Source organism: Solea senegalensis, linkage group LG13 (genome assembly GCF_019176455.1).
Source record: "Solea senegalensis isolate Sse05_10M linkage group LG13, IFAPA_SoseM_1, whole genome shotgun sequence".
Classification (NCBI taxonomy): domain Eukaryota; kingdom Metazoa; phylum Chordata; class Actinopteri; order Pleuronectiformes; family Soleidae; genus Solea; species Solea senegalensis.
In genome coordinates, this window is record NC_058033.1 from 12,137,255 (window position 1) to 12,153,848 (window position 16,594).

Consider the following 16,594-nt stretch of genomic DNA (forward strand, 5'->3'; position numbering starts at 1 on the left):
AGTGTGGAATATTAGATGAGTTGACATACTGGTTATTTACTATTTCTTCAGTGCACACAGTAGACATACTTCTCATGAGGAAATCATTATATTACAAATGCTAATCTTACCGCTGTAGCTGCCAGCAAAATCACTTTATCATCTTTCTCAGGTGACACCAATGGACATCTTACACATCTTACCTGCAGCTATACAGGACTTGTAAGGTGTTTGATCAAACCTAGGCTTAGACACCCATACGTGGTGCCACAGGTCCAAATAAAAGCTGTTTGGCTCATGGCTAAAGGTGATTGAGTTTATTTTAAATGCTCTTTGCCTGTGTGTCTGCAATAAAGGTCTCATCAAAAGGGGTTTAGTCAGACAGTGAGGGAATGGTTTCATTTTTCCCTCATTACAGCAGATACTGGAGAATCATTAAGATTCAAAGCTGCTTGATTACATTATCAGGCATTTGGTGTAACACAAGCATAATCTATGCCATGTGACAGGGGAACCAGGCCGCCATCACAGCAGTTCGATATTATAACTAGCGTCGATTCTTTTTAATTTGTCACATGGTCTCATGGATGAAAAGATACTGTCATTCCAATTCAAGTCTTGAACATATGGGCAGTCTATTTCGAAAATCTGTTCTGTTATGTTGTAGAAGTGTTTTAATGTTAGTTAATACGAGCAAACCTTCAGGGAATGGTAGCATCTTTCTGTTTAGTTTATTTTTGAATTCAGTCTCATTGAAAAGGCTGTGGTCAAAATCATTGTTGACTTAATTTCATGTGATGGCCATAATACAACTAATGCATATGTATGCTACTGTTGTTCTGTGTCTGTAAATAAGCCAAAATGTCTAAATTTGAAGTCAAACTTAACTCAAGCAAGTTGCTTCCAGCTAACTACTGAAGTCAGATTTGCTTTATCTTTTATGCCACCAAAAACCGTTCATGTAGGTTTAACAGTATGTTCATGGTTTTAGAAAAATGGGGAAGAGTAATCTGAAGTAAGATGCTCATCTCGTCCTGGAGAGCTTTATTTGTTATGCTGGAGCTTTCAAAGGTCAAACACTGACTGATTGTTAGTGTTTGACCTCCAACAGTCATTATCAAGATTGGTTGCGGATAAAGAGCTATAAAAGAATTGTAATTATCACCATTTTAGAAATGGTAATTATGGGCATCATTAGCATCCATCATTATGTTTAAGTGGGGCCACGGTCCAGGAAATGACTGTTCATCCAGCTCTTTTTATCTGCTCTCTTCCATCGTTTTCTCTGTGTAGTGAGAGGAAACACTAGAAGGCATTTTGGAATCAGTGCCAACTCAAACGAGTGTGTCTAGTCTGCATTTTCCCACAGGCCCCTCATTCATTTTTAACCAGTTTGTACAAAGGTCTCACCCTGCTGTGGTTTAAAATCAGGCTGAAAAGAGATCACTGATTTTCATATTAGATGGTGGTTTACATTTCCTTTTTGTGTCAGCAAGTATGAAAGGTATGTACATTTTATAAAATTAGGGTTGAAGGACAGTTCGCAGCTCATCTCAGGGAAGAAGAGAAGCAGTGCTTAACTGAAATTGGAGAAAACTGATGAATTTTGGTTCGATTTAACAATCTCTGCAGATAGACGTCCACCTGGCATTCATGCATTTTACAAGACAAAGCGCACGCTTCAGTTGCCATCCAGTTTATATTCAGCAGGGTAACGGTGGAGTTGTGCACAACCACAGCTTTCCCTCGGATGAATTAGTAATGCTAAAAGATTCCATTTCGTATATCTAAATGTTGTGTGTAGCGTTCAGTCTGGTTAATATAAGGAGCCACTCAATTTTTCATGCCTGCGCCAACTGAAGCCTTCAATTTAACATGCGCTTTTAATCCTGGGAGTGCTAAATTGCTTTTTAATGTCGAGGAACATGGTGTTTTCGGAGTAACTCGTGAAAAATGTATCAGCAATATGCAGAGCAAATCAGGTCCAATGTTTCGTTGTGTTTTTTTTAGGCTAAATAAGGAACAAAGCAACACCACAGCAAAGCGAGTGAAACCAATATGTTGTTTTGACACATCTGTCACCTCGGGGGTCTCAGGAGGACACCCCCTGCAGGCAGTGATGATGTGTGTGTTTGTGTGCTGCCAGTGGTGTGATTAATTGCATGTCTGTTTTCACACATAGTGTTTGTGTATCAATTCCATGCTACACATTATGCTGATCACTATTGTATATGGCTCTACATGTAAACATGCTAGTCAATACATCCCATATAATATATATGTACGTATATATTTATATATATATATATATATATATATATATACAGTATATATATACCCTTGGTCAATAACTGTTATGTAATTACACATTCCAGTCCAGAGAAGAACAAGGCAAATTCATTTGGTAAAAAGAAGATTTGATTGATATTATTATAATGACATGTTAATTTTTAAGAACTAGCAGCAACAAAAATCCGTTCTCACCTCATTAGTGGGGTATAGCTCTTGATGACAGATTAAATCCTCCTGGGATTGGGTGATGCCATTTGCACAAATCTGTGGACAGATGTTCACAGACAATTGTTTTCAGCAAATACTGTTTTTGGATAGGCTGTTGTGTTCCTACAGCTGCACAATTACTCATGGATACATTTTTACCAAACTTGGTGGGAAATTTACTTTGGGGTGTCTCCAGATTATTATTAGACTCTTCTACACGCCTGCTGCACAGAACAGGGTCCAATGTTAAACCAATGTCTCCCTTCCTGCTGAGAAATCTAAAGACAGTGAAACCTTTGTGGATATTGTAACTGGACTTCACCTGGTGCAGCCAAAAGCCACGGCAGCGGGTCAGTGTCTTTGTGTGACAAAGAGAGAGAGTGGAAGAGTGACAGCATTTCAAAGAACAGTGCACACACTTTAAGAAAATGTTTAAAAATGTTGCATTATGAAACTGGGAATTGCATTTACCCAAGGCACACATACAGTATATCATACATATAATATTCAGCATAGTTTTTACTTTACAAAGTTGTTGTTGTATCTAAGTAGCCTTAACTGAAAATGACAGGTGCAATCACCTTTGTTACAGTGATCACATGTTAACTGTGTTGTTATTATAATCTAAAATATGCTGACTTCAGCTTAAAATAGTACAATTTAAAACAGTATTTTACATTTTAAAGTTATGTGTGAATACGTGAGCCTTTCCATGTGTGAATGCATGGCCAGTGTCACTTGTTCCTGTCCTGCCCTGGAGCATTCGTGGATGACAGGTGTTTGCAGGCTTCCGTGGACCTGTTAGATTCCCCTGCTCACCAGAGGCTTCAGTGAAGTGAGGGCCTGGACTCCATTGAACATGCCTGAAAGATGTTACACTAATATCCCCGGTCAGAGAGTTTTTACTCATTCGATTTGAGGGTACAGACTGTAAAGCCTTGATGTTCAGCGGTATAAATAAAATTGACTTGACTCGACCTTACTCTTAATGACTTACTCAGGGCCAGCTGATTATGACATTACAATGTGGGCATCAGAGAAGACTTATCAGAGACAGTAAAGGAAAACAAAGCCAACAAATCTGTTTTAAGTTTACTATTTCACCTTACAACTGACTTAAATATATATTATATTATACAAATACATTTGAAATCTTAGCTTCTAATGCAGTTCTTACTTTTACGATTTCACTTATTTAGTAGCTCGATTCAATTAAAATAATAATCTGAGAAATGTGTGTACAAACACTATACTGTGTCATTTCACTTACAAACTGAAGTGTATAGTTACATCAATTTCATGTTGGTGTTAAACGGGTGTTCAAATAAAACTGTGATCACTATGGACTCTGAAGTATTGTTAATGTACAGTATATATGTGTGAGTGTGTGTGTCAGTGAGGAAGAATCAGGCAGCAGCCTGTCCCAGATCATCCAGATGAAGCTCAGTGTTAGTAAACACAGAACGTGGTAAGCCCGGGTTGACACTGACACTGATGATTGGGTTTAGCACTCGCTGTTGCCGGGCTGGACTGTGACACTAATTGATCCCCTGTGGGACCTACTGACACCAGGCTACTAACACTTTCCTGGTATCACTTTAATAGCAAAAGCAAACGTGAAGGTGGATCAGTGAACACAATTACATTAACACGGACACCAAAATCATTTACATAGCGTCATACACACTTTCAGAGAGAGAACACACTCTATGTGTGCCCTGAGAGCTTGGGTCCACTCAAATAACTCCTTGGTGAATGTGCTGCTGTCAGGCTGCCAGTGGGGCAGCCTCACAATGTGTACATTTAGGACCCAGAGCCTGACGGCGGCACAGAGTTTGTGGAGGAAAGCGTGGAATGTGTCCCACAGGCAGATACAGGCCGCTCTCAAAGGCATCTCTATTGCGAGCAGACAAGTGGGGCCTTATGTCCCGGTTAGCAGCCTCAGAGACATTTCCAGACTAGTGCCTTGTGCCATGACAGCACGCGCCCTTGTGGAAATCTACTAGCTCACATTGTGCTGCACTTCACTGACTGAAACAGACCTTGGTTATACAGTATGCAGATTCGATACCCGAAATGATTTCCTGCAAGTGCCGCATCATGAATGCTTTGTGGGCTTAGTGTGACTCTATGATGTCTTTGACAAGAACGAACACGTGTGGCAAGCTGCGATGCTCTTTCGTTTGGTGTCATTGTGCAGTTCATTTTGCAAATGATACTGTCAAACCTGCTTTACTTCAAAGGAAGCTAAGCAGCAGCAGCAGCTTGAGCTCGTGTCAAACATGACAGCTACGCTCAGGTCTGTTTTCAGCCAGTGACCTTTTTATCAATAATGACGGATTAAGAGGCCTGTGTTCCTGTGAAGCAGCAGGCACTAACGTTGATTACCATCACTGCTGATAATGCTGCATGCTAATCATTGTAAACATCATGTTGTGGCTTTGACACACTTAGGCTTATCAGTAATTGGTGTAATTGTTACTAGCGTTTAACGAGATCTTCTTCCAGATATGCCAAAAGAACTCGGGTACAGGAGAGGCTCCCTCACATCTGTCTCGCTGATGGGGGCATTAGATCAACACTAACTCCTCGCACTGTGCTATTAATGAAAGGCAGCCACAAGCCAGAGCATAAATCCGATAAAAGGGGCTGTAGATGAAGGGGTCATGAAATATTTAAATATACAGGGCTTCAAAGTAGAAGAGGCCCGCCATTCCTATCAACAGACAGACCCCCTGCAGTCCAGTCATGGCCCCAGTCTGTGGCCCACAACCAGCTCCACATGTAGGTCATAAACCACCAGCTCACTTTTCCACTATAATATTGCCACCAGGGAAAACGAAGGGATTCACAGATGAGTCTGCATACACACACTCGCGTAGAGACATACGCAGTTCCCAAGTTCTACACAGGACTGTCTCAGTGGACGTGTTAGAAACACTGTCACGTCACACACACAGAACCTTCTTTGATCCGAACGTCCCCCGTTTACTCTCATTAAAACAAAGCTCTATTCAGGTGCAGAAAACCTTGTTGTTACTTGGCACCATTGGTCTTTCTAATTAAACAACTGTAGGGGAGTGTGAAGATGTAGATTCCATCAGAGCTGAAATGCTCATTCGGACACATAAAAAGTGACATTTTCCATTTTTTGCTTGTGGCATGAACGCAGCATGAGGGAACACAATATAAACTTAAATACAAAAAAAACACACCATCAGCATTCTGGCTCCAACTTCATTAAGACAGGTCACAGCTCATCTCCCTCAATTTTTTCCCTCCTCAAAGGGGCCCGAACTTCCCACGTCTTTCCTTACCATAATTCACCCCCTGCAGGGAGACAACTAAAGACAGAACAACAACTGTATTTAGCTCAGGATTTGAAAAATGCAATGACAAACCACTCAATGGCCAGTGGGGGCCTGGGATAAGATGGAGCGAGAGAAGGACAGAGACAGAAAGAGAAAAGAGTAAAGGTCGGTGGAGGAATGGCAGAGACCTCCCTGCTGTCTGTCACTCTGCTGCCTTTTGATGTCCGTGGTCCAACTTGCGTCCCCCTAGAGAGCCTATCATCAGGCCCCCACTCTGGAGCTGTTGAGCAGAGAAAGAGCCTTGGAGAGGTTTGTTGAAGTGGAGTGTAGAGGGTGTGTGTTTGGGTGGGAGTGTGTGGGGGTTGACTGGGGCTGTCTCCGTCGGTGCCTGACAGAATGGTGTTGACGAGGCGTGTTAGAGGTAATCCCTCAGACCGTATTAGCTGGCTAAATTGCTCAAGGGGTCTACAGAGGGTCAGACAGGTTTTAATACATCACCTTAGTAGTGACTTCCTCAGTGCTTTTCTGTAGTTGTTTCTTCTTGAAACACAGCAGGGTGTTTCTCACCACCTACCCTCTTCATATTTACCTCCCTGTTCGGCTCCTTATTCCCCTCCATCTATCAGTATCTGTCTCTCGTCATGTCATTCTGTTTCATTTCCTGATATGCTCCCTTCCTGTTTAGGTTCCTCCTCCTTTATTCCCCCACCTCCCCTCGTTTCCTTGCTCCCATTGCACTGCTAAGAAGAAAGAAAGAGAGAAAAAGGGAAAATATCCCCCCTTGTGCAGTTACTCTTGGTTAGTATTAAGTTGATGCGTCTGAGGGGGCTCCAGCGCCACTTTTCTGTATAGAGGTCTAGTGGGTCTGCACAAATATAAAGACATGCAGATGAGGGAGAAAAATGAAAACCAGAGGTTCATCATGCAGCGAGTTATCTGTTAGGAATAGTTCTGACTGGAACGTGGCTCCACTGTAGAGCTTCAGAGAAAACACTGGCTTCAAATAAAGGAGTCGTTTCCCTTTATTGTCACTCTCATCTAATGACGTTTCACTGAATAAGTCATATGTATAATGATGATAATCGAAACTCTATGACTTTGTATGACAAGCAGCAAGTAGTGCTATAGAAATACATGCTGATATCTTAACAACGGCATGTTGTTGACGTGTCAGTAAACATCACAGCCTTTGAGAACTGCAGTGCAGGATTTGAGGGCTGTGGCAGGAAGAGGAACTATGTTATACAGAATCTCCTTCGCAGAGTAAGCAGGCAGTCTAAACTTACAAAGACGCAGACTCAAGGTCAATGAATTGGAATAGAAAAGAATCTTGAATCAGGTATGCATGCATGAAACACCAGACAGATGCACACCCAGATTTTAGGATGACATGTGAACTGTTTTCATGAATATGTGACCAAAGTGTGTACACAACTTAATGTGGATACTTAAAACAGAAAGTATGAGGCCTTATTTACACAAACACTGTTAAATACAGCGACATAGAGCAGTATGGTGACATTGTCAGACGTGCATTGAGCTATGGGGATTCTCTGGAGGGACTGTATATGTCCCTCTGTCACTCTGGACATCCTAGTCTTATCTCTGAATGATGCCTGAGCGAGCTCATGTGAGAACGTAGAGGGAGAAATAATCCACAGTGAGTGAATGACCAGACAATATTCTGCTACATTGTGAAATGTGAAAAACAAACGCCATACCTATCTTCTCTCAGTTCCTTCTCTACTTTCAGTGATTTCCAACCAGCAAAGCCCACACTAATCCATGTTTGTCCTCACCCTCAGTCTCTGTTTTTGTAATCCTTCAACATAGATACTGTAACCTATTTCCTCAGCTCTTGAGCTATGGCAAACCAGTGTGCTGTGCAAGAATGTCACCTCAGTCACCAGAATTAAAACTGCACCACTATTATTTGTTGAGGGATTTACTTGCTCACAGGCTTAATCACCATTGTTTGAACTCATTTGGCACGGGCTTGAATGTAACGGATGTTCATTTCTGTATAAAAGTTCCGTACTCCAGCATTGAGACGTTAGAATTCAGATTTCTCTTTCAAATGCTCATTCCCTTGTTTTCAAAACTGAGGCATTTCATTTTTCCGTCCATTAAACCAAGGATGTAAACGGTTTATAAATATGGACGCAGATTTGTCCTTTACAATGATTTAGCTTGCATTTGAGAATTAGTAATTTTTCTGACATTAAATGAAAATGTTAAAGGTAAATCATGCATGATGTTTTTCCCTCTCTCTCCATATATGTATGCGTATGTGTGTGCACGTGTGTTTTGAGGCGGGCAGCATATGCTCCTTTCAGTTAGAGAGGGAGGGAGTGATTGACTGGTCTGAAATTATCCATGGCATCTCAGCCCACAGCCCACATTCCACGGCAATGTCTGTAATTTAGGCAAAAGGGTCTCCTATTTCTCTTGTGACTGAGCATAGAGTAGCGTTAAGGGTGTGTGTGTGTGTGTGTGTGTGTGCTGGAGGTGGAGGATGCATTAGGGAGGTAACCAAAGCTTTTGATACCGGGAAGGTTAAACCAATTTTCTCTTCTGCATTGTTTTCCAGAGTGTGTCCCATGGCAGTGACATTACACTGATGGCCAGTGAAGTAGGTTTCTTCCCGTTGACGGGCCAGTCCTTTCTGTGTCGGCAATGTCAACTGGATCTGATTATTGCCTACCAGATACAGATAATGTCTGCCATCGATCAGGTTGTTTATCTTGAACTTGTACAGCCTCGGCCTGCTTTCAGAGACCACAGGGAGATAACGCAAGACTCTACAGGCTTTTAACAACCAGAGGAAATACTTTTTCTGCTGCTTCCCCAGCTGACATATGATGTGAGCTCCCTATCTCTTGGCTCAAGACGTTTTATTATATCACAAAGAATCTACAAAGCTATCATCACCGGATCAGATAGACATTTGCACCCTGCATCCATCAGTCTTCCTAAATGTTCCCAGAACGCCAGTTAGACTTTTATATATTCACTATGTCAAGCACTAGCTGAAATAAGTGTGTTACAATGCAAAATACAGATTATTTTGGGGGCGTTGTTATGTACAGGTTTAACACAATACCCAAATCCTTACATTTTCTGTCAGGGTATATAATTGTTGCAGACAGTCAGCTTTTGCAAAGGCTTTTTATACTTGCTATGTCGTCCCAGTTTGTAGTAATGTTCTTAACGCTGGGTGCATTTGTCTTTGTCCATGAGTGTGTGTTTGCCTGCATAGCCGTGTGTCATCTCCACATTAATACTAGCAATGAGTGACAGATTCATTTATGTCTGGCTACATGTCTGAGGAATTGGGAAGAAAGGGCTTGTCAGTGCTTCTTGTTGGGGTAGAGATTAGAGTCAGTTGTCATTGACAACCCAGTGCAGGACTCAGAGAGATAAGGTCGGATGTAATGACTGCAGACAAAAAATAATAAAACTAATTTTTAAAAAAGAGGGGGGGCGGGGATCCATCCCCCCACTTGCCTTCAAAAGGCTGGGGCAAAAGATTTAGGCAAATCCAAGCATAAGGGTTTATGTGACTGTAATTAAAAATATTTCACGGTTCTAAGATGTGCACTGCAGCATTTAAACAATTCAGATCCAAAGCAACAAGGTTGGTCGGATCTAGTTCCCGCCCCTTCGTTTTCAACACTAGGAATAACGGTTCTCTTTTTAATCCAACATTATTTAAATTCCAACAAGATTATTACATTTGAACCACAGCTAAAACAATTTAGACAATTAACAAAGTAAGAATGGTCTTCCTCTGTTTTATCTCATTTAAAAAAGGTCTATCAACTTTCTCCACTGCCAGCTGTGAATGAAAAGTGTTGTTAACTTGTACTAATCTTTCTAATTTCTTCGCCTCGTCAGTATTAAGTTGCCAATGACAGCTAGCTGATCAGGTACTGTAACTGTCTCACCAGCTGGTGATGCTGACAGTCTGCCTCCATGTTTGTTTCTACTCTGAAGTCATGCTTGATCCCAGGAGATTCTGTGACATCACAAGTCCCCATCACAACTAAAAACTGTTTAAACACTGAGTGTGTCGTTCCATCTTTTATCAGGTCCGTAGCCTTCCACTTAAAAACATGTTATGATTGAAAATATCCTCATGTGTGTTCAACCTAAACAAACACATGGAGCAGCTGCTCCCTGTTTACACCTGCAGCTGTGTAAGAAAACACACCTGGCCACCTGCTGCATGAAGTGAGTGTCAGACTGTCAATGTCTGACTGTTGTGCCATTTCTCCTGTAATGACAGGTCAAAAAGTACAGTCTAGTTTTATTTGGTTACCCTTTATCAAGGTATCATTGTGTAGTGAATCTGCTGATAAAAACAGCACTGAATGCCATTAAGAAAATTCTAAATATTTCTCTGCACCTCTTCATCCAGTCCTGGTTTGAATACATGAAAGGTTTTTAGCCCCTGTAACGCAAAGGTAGAGATTATTGTAGTCAGCAGGCAAATGTAATAAAAGCTTTTTACCTGTTCCATTGTCAACACTCATGTTACACTTATCAGTAATATTTTAAATGAGGGTAGATTTGGCATAATGGCAGGAAGGCTCAAAAAGGCGAGCCGGTCCCCTGTGATTGTAATCTAGGAGAGAGTTCCTGTCAAATGAAACCATGCTTGTGGGTTGGGGGGGTGGCGGCAAACATGCCTCTGGTCTCTTTGAAGTGGAAAATCAGTGTCCAAAAAAAAGAAGAATAAAAGATGAAAAAATGTCAGTGTGAAGCTGATGCTCTTTAGACGGAACTTTACGTGCCCAGACAGCAATTACTGAGATACATAGCATACATGCAGACGTTGTGTTTGATCTCAGTGCTTCATTCACCAGTAAGGATGATGTTTTTTCCACCGTGAAACTGTGTGGGGTTCTCATTTTGTACGCGCATGTTCGTCTCCGTCAGCGTTTCATTTGAATTAAAAATAATGTGCGGTGAGAGATCTGGACGCTGATTGTTTGGCAGTGTGGCTGTAATCACAGACTTGTGGTCCCTCTCAAATCTGATAATGGCCATTTAAAATAGAGAGCAGCGACATTGCTGCTGCTGCTGCTGCTGCTGCTGCTGCTGCTGCTGATGCTGCTGCTGCTGATGCTGCTGCTGCTGATGCTGCTGCAGCTGCACAGGCCTGTGAAAATGACTGGTAGCCATTTTCTGTCAGTGGGAGTTGTATAAATACATATCTTGAAGCCCGCCATGTCATGCGTTTGAAGCCAAACCACAATAAGCTCTTGATGTTTCATCACAATCACCGCTTCAAACATAGGAATTCTTGAGATCTAATTACATGTTCCCACACTTACAGTACATTTGCAACTAATTTAAGACATGATTTTCTGTTTCTGTCGTACTGAACTGTGGTGGTGTACAGCTGAATAATTTCCCTGTCGTTATCAAAGATGTTTTCCCACAGCCTATGCAGAACTGTAAGGGAGAGGTTAATTATTTCATTAGCTGAAGTGGTCCGGTGCACAATGCGTACATCTGGGAAACACGCAAAGACACATAGCAGGAGCCTCCGGCATGGTGAACACGTGGTCGAGTAGGCTGCTCTTTCTCCCAGGCCCTTTGTGACCACAGCCTTTATCCTCTGTAGCTGAACCAAGTGGTTGGACTTCAACCAGCCATGTGAGGCCAGTCCTTGCCACCCCCTGATGGTACTTCACATTCTTAGTTCTTTTTGCCATCATGAACAGCTTTGTGGTATATATGGATAAATCATCTTTGGCAACTAAACCCAGACTGAGCATGTGACTGCAGTTTGGTGGGACGTGAAGTTGTGTCCACTCTAATCTGCAAGGATTTACTTTGCCACTCTCGACTGTGTATCCCATTTTCCATGACTTCATGTTTGTACGGCCCGGTCGCAACCGGCTGACAAACCCTGTGTCTCTTTGTTACCAAGGGATGGATTAGTATCTCAGCTATGAGCTAAGTCTGTTTTCTGCTCTGTGGTTGTTTGGGCTGAGCGGGTGAGGAAATACTTTGCGATGTGAGTCCATTGCAGATCTGTTGACCTCCCAGCCAGTGGGTTAATGCTCATTAGACAAGCCACAGAATGCAAGAGTTTGCACTTTTAAGAGGATTCTCCAGGAAGGTCCAGCATCAGGAGTCACTCAGTCAGTACGTTTTCATGCACAGTTAAGTCAAGCTGTGGTTGACTGGGCCATTTAATTGGACTACTTCTCCTATACAAGCACCAGCGGGGATTCGATTAATTGAATAAAGTTTGTCCGCCTCCACTACGCTAGGTGGCATTATGCCTCTTTTCATGCATGCAGGGGGTTGCAGGGGGAGTAGGAGCCAATCCTTGATGACATAGAAAGGCGAAAGGCAGGGTACACCCTGGACAAGCTGCCAGTCCATCACAGGGCCAACATATAGAGACGTGAATAACACTTATGTTCCCACTGCATGGGCTAAGCTCGCCTCAACTCACCTCTACACGGTTTTGTTGATTTTCCATTACAATGTGGGCGGGGTCATTACTGCACGACTGCATGAAACTGTCACGCAGTATCAGTATCAACCTCGTCAGAGCAGGTACTAATAACAGGTACCAGGTACTATCGCTAATAGAAACGCAAAATAACCATGTACCGAGGCGAGGCGTGTCACTCTAGTGGAAAAGGGGTTTTACACCTATGGTCACTTTAGAGCTCATGGGTCAAACTGGTGGCCCGGGGGCCACATGTGGCCCTCCAATCAATTACATGCAGCCCGCCCACCTCTGTGCGAAGTGATGGAATAGAGACAGAATATAAGACTAAATGTATTTGCCGGCAACATTTTTATAATAGTAATAAGACATTTGGTTGTAATCATTGCTTTAGTAAATGTATTACACTCAACATGAAATTACATATATTTAAGCTGTTTTAATCACAATTATTCTCGTCATTATTTGTTAAATTTTCTATTTAATTCTCCATTTTTGTGCATCATAAATATGTTTTGAAAAATTGTGAATCATTTTATATCACAACAAGCACTTTTACTTTGCAATTCTGTCTAATATCATAATGAATATCATATTGCCCACCGGCCACTAAATAGCACTTTTTTTCCTCTATGTCGGCCCCTGCTTGACCAGACTTGATGCTCATGGGCCCCCAGGTCATTTGAGTTTGACACCCCTGCTTTAGAGTGTCCAATTAACCCTGGGCAGAATACTACTTTCTGTGAGGCAACGATGCCAGCCACTGCAGCACCATGTGTTCCTGCCTCCTTTCAGCTTGTCAGCATTAGGTGTTTATACGGTTGACCTACAGACCTAAACAAATAGCTGGTGGCCTGTTTCATTCTTTAAGATAACATAAATCTGCTATCCTTTTCATTCCAGAAATGCACCAGTCAGGATTTCAGCACGTTGTTCTTGTCTTATTCTTGTATGTACCAACTTCTTCTATGATTTCTCTGTAGAGCATTCACAGAGCACACACATGCAATACAGTAATTTGACCCCCAACTGCATTATCAGGGCGTGTTAGTACGTCTTTGAGAAATTCATGATGTCTGCGTGTATTACAAAAGTGCAGTTTGTGCAGTACATTATGTGAACCTGCTGACTATGAGGGATTGAAGTGGGAAAGGGTCGAGTGCTGTTGCCTCTCAGGTAAATATTACTTTCAGGTATTAAGTGTGATTCCTAACAGGATAGTGTGCCATCTATAATCTGTGTGATCCCCTCTAAATGGATGCACTGTGGCACCAACAAAGAAAAAGGCTGGAAGCATGATGTGAAAATCTGCCAGTTCCAGTGAGGCTGTTTTGTTGTGACCCTGGGCGGGCAAGCTATGAAAAAAAAGCCTCCCAGGGCTTGGTAAATTTAACACATAATTAGAAACTTGGTCGTTGTGATTTATGTCTGTAGTGTTGGAGTGGAAGCTCGTTAAGTTGTAGGTCTGTCAGGGTGGGCCATGCAGAGCTCAGAGTTCTAACTGAAGGCTGAATGACTTTAACTGCTTTTTATATTAGCGGCTGACCTCCCTTCAGGCCAGTGCAGTGGGAGTTGATCCAACAGGAAGACAGAGCCTGTGGGCTGCGAGGAGGTGCCTGCTGTTTATAAAGGAGCGTTTTGTTTTTCCTCCCCTCACGGTAGCAGCACCCTACTGGGGAATTCATTAGCGGCTGACATCACCTCACTCAGTAGAGTGAGAGAAAGAATATCTTTCTCCCTCTGCTGCCCTCCCTCCCTCCTTCCTTCCATCATTTCTCTTCTCTCTCTCTCCCTCTCTCTCTTTCTCGCGCTGCTTCCTTATCTAGCTCTGGTGCGCTGCCCTCTTCCCTTTTGCGCGCCATTTACGCAAAGGGTAAACGCGCTAATGTGCGCCTCTGTGACCTCAAAGCTTTTCGGGAGGCCAAAAACGCCAGTGTTTGTCTTGTGAATGAGCACGGCCGAAGGTTGACTCCAGGTCCGTCTGCGGATCAGGAAGTGGGAGGACCCACGCGTGGAGGCAGCAGCAGCAGCAGCAGCAGGAGTACTCGGGCAGTCAGTCAGTCAGTCAGTCGCTGGATGAATGGGAGTTTGTCCGCAGCCTGGATGGGGAGAGGCTCTTCTGTGCCAATGATCAGGATCCGTCAGAGAGAGCGCAGCAGCCTGGCTTCGGAGACCCCGGGCTTCTACCTTGTGATTCTTTGCTCACTGCTTCTGTGATCTGCCCTCGTCTCTGTCTCTACAGAGGAAACTGTCTGTGCGCTTTGTTGGATTGGTTTGCTCCGTCGGACGCAGCCCCTTTCTGCGCACCGACACACAAACGCTGCCGGATCCCGTTTGTTTCCTCGCACGGATATTTCTGACAGGAGAATATATACGTGTTAATAACATATTGTGTCTCGAGCGAGGGAAGAAGGGTGGATTTTTTTTCCCTTCCCATCGCTTCAGTGAGGTTACAGAAGCTCCGTCTCCGTGGCGAGACACATGGTTCCCTTTGTCCAAAAGGCGCAGTAGCTTTGTGAGCGGCTTTGGATTTTTTTTTCTTTCTTGGAAAGAAAGGCTTCTCGTGCCTCCGCATGGCAGTCCTCGATGTTAAAGGAGTAGACTTCGCCGACTCTTGTGTGGATTACATGATTTGAAAAGCAGAATGTGAAGCGAGGCCATATTTACCAGACCGAGAAAGTAATAAGCAGACTTATTTGTTTTCTCTCTAACCTTGCCACATAAAAGGTATGCGCGCTGGTTCTGACTGGTTTCTAATGTAATATTTATTTATGGCAGAGTCTCTGAGTGGCCTTTGTCATTGCACCTCTGATGCTGTCATTTATTCTGCAGCTTTCATTGTTTACATTTCTCACCAGACAATTGATGCAGATGCATTACAGCGTTTTGTTGTCACAATAATTTAACCCTGGTGTAGGTTTGCTGTCCATCTGCTCTGTTCTGTTTGAATAATGTCAACAACACGTTGCTGCTCCTGCAGCTCTAATAACAGACTGACTGCATCGGTTTAAAAAACACGAGTGTGCAGATCACTGGGCTGTCAGTGCACGCTTAATTTAAATATCCCTGTCATTAAGGTTATAGAAATCTCAAGAAAATAGAAGCGCACTATCAAATTATAAGTGCTTGACATCACACGTGGACCATCATCTGGCCCAAGATGAATCCAAAACGACAGCAATTCTTAAATGTACTTATTAGTAATGTATCTGTTTTCCTCCATGTGCAGATGTGCGGGTGGTGTCCTCTAGCAACCTGTTGAGATGTTTAATTTCACATCTTTTTCTCCTAAATGTGCTGGTTGGAATTATATTTTATATTTTTTACTTTCCTCAGCAGTGTAAGAATGTTATTATTTATCAAATTCAGCTTTTATTTCCATCTCTGCACATTTTATTCTAACGCTGTGAGGCTGTTGTTGGAGAAAGGATGGGGCTGATTTGTGACGGAGCAACAGTGCCACCAAGTGGCCTGTGTATAAAGAGCGGCTTGTTTTGTTTGAGTCTTGATACCCAGTGCTGGATTTGATAATGGTGTTGATGACAAGGATGATGCTCGGGTTACCCGAATAATTCTAAACATAATTTGGATGTGACGGTCTGCAGAAACTGGATACATCAACGGGATTAAGGTTAATCCCTGACCTTTGTGTTGATAATAGACGAGCATCTGTCATATATTGTTAGAGATCCATATCATAATCACATTTAATTTAAAGAGTGACTTCGGGTGAAGTCTGAAATTCAGGTAAAAAATGACAGCTTGTTAATGATTTGAATATTTTTTTTAGTGAATGTGAAACCTTCTATGGAGCTTGATAATGTTTTAGAGAAATGATGTTCAATTGAACTCTTGTACTTGTGTATTACTGTGTTCCTTTTGCTTATTCCACATTCCTCTTTTCCAGGTCTCCGATGCTGCCTCTGAGAAGTTTTTCAGCACAGCTGCAGTTAAAGGTAAAGATGTTATTTTATTTGTTGCTCTAGTTAAAGTGATGTTTAAATTAAAATGGTATGCATTCTTATGCGTGATGCACCACGTCTGTGTACCTGATGAAAACATGGCTGATGCAGGCTTTTGTATTTACATGTATGAAACATGTGGTATGAAATTGTGTGGAGCCGCTGTGGCATTTGTTGGATTTGGTGCTGATATGATCTAGGCGTATGCTGCAGACAGAGGAGGAAGACGTACTAATGCAGTGGAGAATGAAGTGAGGACAGGAAAGGCATCTGCCTTGAGCCTCAGTGTGCCAACACCACATGTGACCTCATTATTAAGTCACTAATTTGCTGTTAAAAGCAGCCCCTTTTCTCTGGCTCAGGGATAA

At 42.5% G+C, this 16,594-nt stretch overlaps 1 protein-coding gene across 7 annotated transcripts in view; it reads left to right on the plus strand.

Annotated features, from left to right (window-relative positions):
• auts2a (activator of transcription and developmental regulator AUTS2 a) overlaps nucleotides 1–16,594 on the plus strand; it is a 266,406-nt gene that overhangs the window by 215,617 nt on the left and 34,195 nt on the right. For all 7 annotated transcript variants that reach the window (XM_044041711.1, XM_044041714.1, XM_044041713.1 and 4 more), the window contains one exon: nucleotides 16,172–16,220. In XM_044041711.1, coding sequence (XP_043897646.1) covers nucleotides 16,172–16,220 — 49 coding nt within the window. The remainder of the gene's footprint in view (nucleotides 1–16,171; nucleotides 16,221–16,594) is intronic.